Source organism: Pinus tabuliformis, chromosome 4_1 (genome assembly GCF_031772625.1).
Source record: "Pinus tabuliformis cultivar Carrire ecotype Pingquan chromosome 4_1, CPIR1, whole genome shotgun sequence".
NCBI classification, from domain to species: domain Eukaryota; kingdom Viridiplantae; phylum Streptophyta; class Pinopsida; order Pinales; family Pinaceae; genus Pinus; species Pinus tabuliformis.
In genome coordinates, this window is record NC_142303.1 from 674,301,392 (window position 1) to 674,304,818 (window position 3,427).

Genomic DNA, 3,427 nt, shown 5'->3' on the forward strand with positions numbered 1-3,427 from the left:
CTTCTAGATCTCCATTATGAAAAGCTTATTTTACATCCATTTGATATACTTTGAATTTTCAAAAACTAGAAAGAGAAAGAAACATCCTTATGGCTTCAAGTTTGCCAACAGGTGCAAAAGTTTCTTCAAAATATATACCTTCTTGTTGAGCATACCCTTTACAAACAAGTCTTGCCTTATTTCTAGTAACTTCTCCATTTTCATTTAACTTATTCTTAAATATCCATTTTGTTCCTATAACATTTTTATCATGAGGTCTAGGAACTAATTCCCAAGTATCATTCTTTTCAATTTGGTCAAGTTCTTCATCAATGACCTTGACCCAAAATTCATCTTTTCAGGCTTCATTTACATTCTCAGGTTCTTTGGAGGATAGTAATGCTAGATAACTTGAGGTCCCTGTAAAATTTCTACTTGTCTGTACTCCAGACCCTTTTTCTCCTAGAATTTGAGATTCTATATGATTCTTTTGAACATACCTGGATGGAGTCTTTTCCCTATCTGTTGTATCTTCTTCTGGTGCTTCATTGGTTTCTTCTTCTATATCATTTTGATTTGATGCAGGAATGCATGCCCCATCTTCCTCACCCTCATATTCCTCTATTGATTTCATTTTTTCCAGATTTTTGCATGCTTCATCAATACTTTCAACAATTTTCTGAAGTCTTTTATTATAACATTTGTATCCTTTACGAATTGACTAAAAGATGCTAAGTTTGTGAGAAAAAATGCGATCCGGTCTGTGATCACCCTGCCTGCAAAACTTCTGAGAACCCTAAACCCTGATTGCCCCTGACGGCTCGAGCTGCGCCGTCGGACTCCTTCTGAAAGCCTTCAATGGCTAAGCCGGTAGGAGGGGCGGGCTCTGCCCCCCCTCCTCTGAACACCCCAAACTCTGACATGAATCAGAATGAGACTCCACTGACCCCTTCTGGCACTATCCATGAATCTGAGCAGGGAGGACAAAGGACGAATGGAAAAGAGATGCCCACAGCTCAGCCTGAAGCGATGGATACAGAAAAAGAGGCGCACCAAAAATCCTCTTCGTCATAGCCAAAGGTGACCTCGGCAACCTGTATTCCGAAGGTCGTAGAACGCATCAAGGTTGATCTGCCAAGTCATCGCATAAACGGTGAGATCCAACACATGCATGATCATGCATTAATAGGAAAGTTTCTTGGATTCTGGCCTACAGAAAAGGCCTTGCAGGGATGGATAGCATCAAAATGGAAGCCCAAAGGACAGGTTACTCTGCAGCTTGGACCGAAAGGCTTCTTCATAGCCATCTTCCATTGTGTGGAGGACAAATCACGGGTATTCGAAGGCGGCCCATATTTCTTTAACTCCTCAGGACTCTATCTCACGGAGTGGAAGCCAAGATTTAACCTTGATAAAGAAGACTTCAGCTGGGCTCCAGTATGGATACGAATGTATTTCCTCCCAGTGGAATACTGGAAGGAAGAAACACTTGCAGACATTGGCAACAAACTTGGGACCTTCATCAAAGTTGCGGCGGAAACAAAGTCCCACAAATACACCTCGTACGCCAGGATCTGCGTTCAGATGCACCTGACCAAGGCTTTAGCTGACTCGGTAAGTCTCTTTCACGATGACTTTGAATGGATACAACCTCTAGATTATGAGCACATCCCCTTTCGCTGCCATAAATGCCATGAGCATGGACACCTCTTCCGAGACTGTCCTCTAAACCTGCAGTCTAAAGCCTCTTCCAATGAAACCATCAAAGACTCAGAAGGCTTCACCAAAATTCCTAATCGCCGTAGGCATGCCAAGAAAAGCCAGGCAGTCCCTCATATTGCCGCCAAATCGGATTCCCAGAACAGATTCTCTCTGATTGCTTCCCAGGATCCGCAGGACCCACCTAGCTCTGATCCCCTGGAGAATATTACTCTGCCTTCATCTTCCCTCCATCCCTCAGCCCCCATGCAGTCCTCTGATCCAGTTTCTTCTCGCCCCTCACCTCAACAAACGGCGGATAATACAAAAATGGTTTCAGATCTTAGCCCCTTACCCTCAGACAAGGGGAAATCTGTTCTAGATTTCAAGCAGCAGGCTTCAGCCATGGATCTAGATGCAGCTCTTGCTCTAAGTCTACAGGAAGCTGCAGATGAGGACGATCAGAGCTCCCCTATCATCATGGAGGAAGATCCAGAGAATATTATCCTAGAGGGTCTTGATATCTTCAAACTTGAAACGGCCTGCAAACAAAAAGAATTTAAATCCATTCCCCCTTGGCAAATAGACAGGCTTGAAGGAGTCTTGACCAAAGTGCAGCACAATAAAAGTCTTGGTATACAAGGAGGAAGCCCTTGGGATGGAAAAAAAAATCTCAAAGAAACCAAGAAAAGGGGACATAAGAGAGACCTTCAGAGGACCATAATAGTGGGAGAAATACTTGTGGAATCGGGGCTATTCCCTAAGTTGACAAAGCTTTATAAACCCAAACCTCAGTTTCCATGAAGCTCATCTCCTAGAATGTGAGAGGACTCAACAGCCCCTCAAAACACCGGATGATCAAAAACCTGATTCAACAAGAAAAACCATCCATAGTTTTTCTTCAAGAGACAAAAAGTAGCAACACAGCTATTGATAGAATTCGAAATAAGATTTGGGCAGGTAGCAACTCAATTTTAGTTGACGCCTCAGGGGCCTCAGGCGGACTAGCCATACTATGGAATCCGCAGACTCTTTCACTATATGACCTCCATGCCACCCATCACCTCATTCAAGCGTCCTTCCACCTCATCGACACCAACATCCACGGGCATCTCTCAAATGTGTATTTTCCACAAAATATTCAGCAAAAACTAGATCTGCTGGAAACAATCTCTATTCTAAATGAGAACAGGCAGTTCCCCCTCTGGATCGGCGGAGGAGACTACAATATCATAAAATCGATGGAAGAGAAAACAGGAGGCAGAACCAGGCTAGAGAGTGACAACAATGGCCTCAGAGAATTCATTCATAATAATCAACTTATGGGCATTCCAACCTCCAATGGAATTTTTACTTGGACTAATAAGCGTAGGTGCATTCATCATATCGCCTCCAGGCTCGATAGGTTCCTCCTGTCGGACAATGCAATTCATTTGGGCGGGGACTTCAACGCGTCAATCGTACCCCAAGGAGGATCTGACCACTGGCCAATTATGTTACAATGGTCTAGGCCCGGTACTCGCTGCAATTGACCCTTCCGATTCGAAGCCTTCTGGCTTACAAATCCAAACTTCAAGACAGTGGTAGAAGAAGCATGGAAATATTTTATCCCGCCAGAGGGGGCCAGAATGTATCAATTCCAACAAAAGTTGAAAAACTTAAAACAATTCCTCAAGGGCTGGAATCGCACACATTTTGGCAACATACAGGAGAATCGCCAGAGGCTGGAAAAGCAAATGGAAGAAATTCA

General features: G+C 43.7%; 1 protein-coding gene across 1 annotated transcript; it reads left to right on the forward strand.

Moving 5' to 3' along the window:
- The first annotated feature begins 1,146 nt into the window (after positions 1-1,146).
- On the forward strand, positions 1,147-3,209 carry LOC149177903 (uncharacterized). Its single transcript, XM_089421914.1, has 3 exons — positions 1,147-1,593; positions 1,717-2,311; positions 2,638-3,209. The coding sequence occupies exons 1-3, from the start codon at positions 1,147-1,149 to the stop codon at positions 3,207-3,209; spliced, it is 1,614 nt and encodes a 537-aa protein (XP_089278040.1).
- Positions 3,210-3,427: the final 218 nt, after the last annotated feature.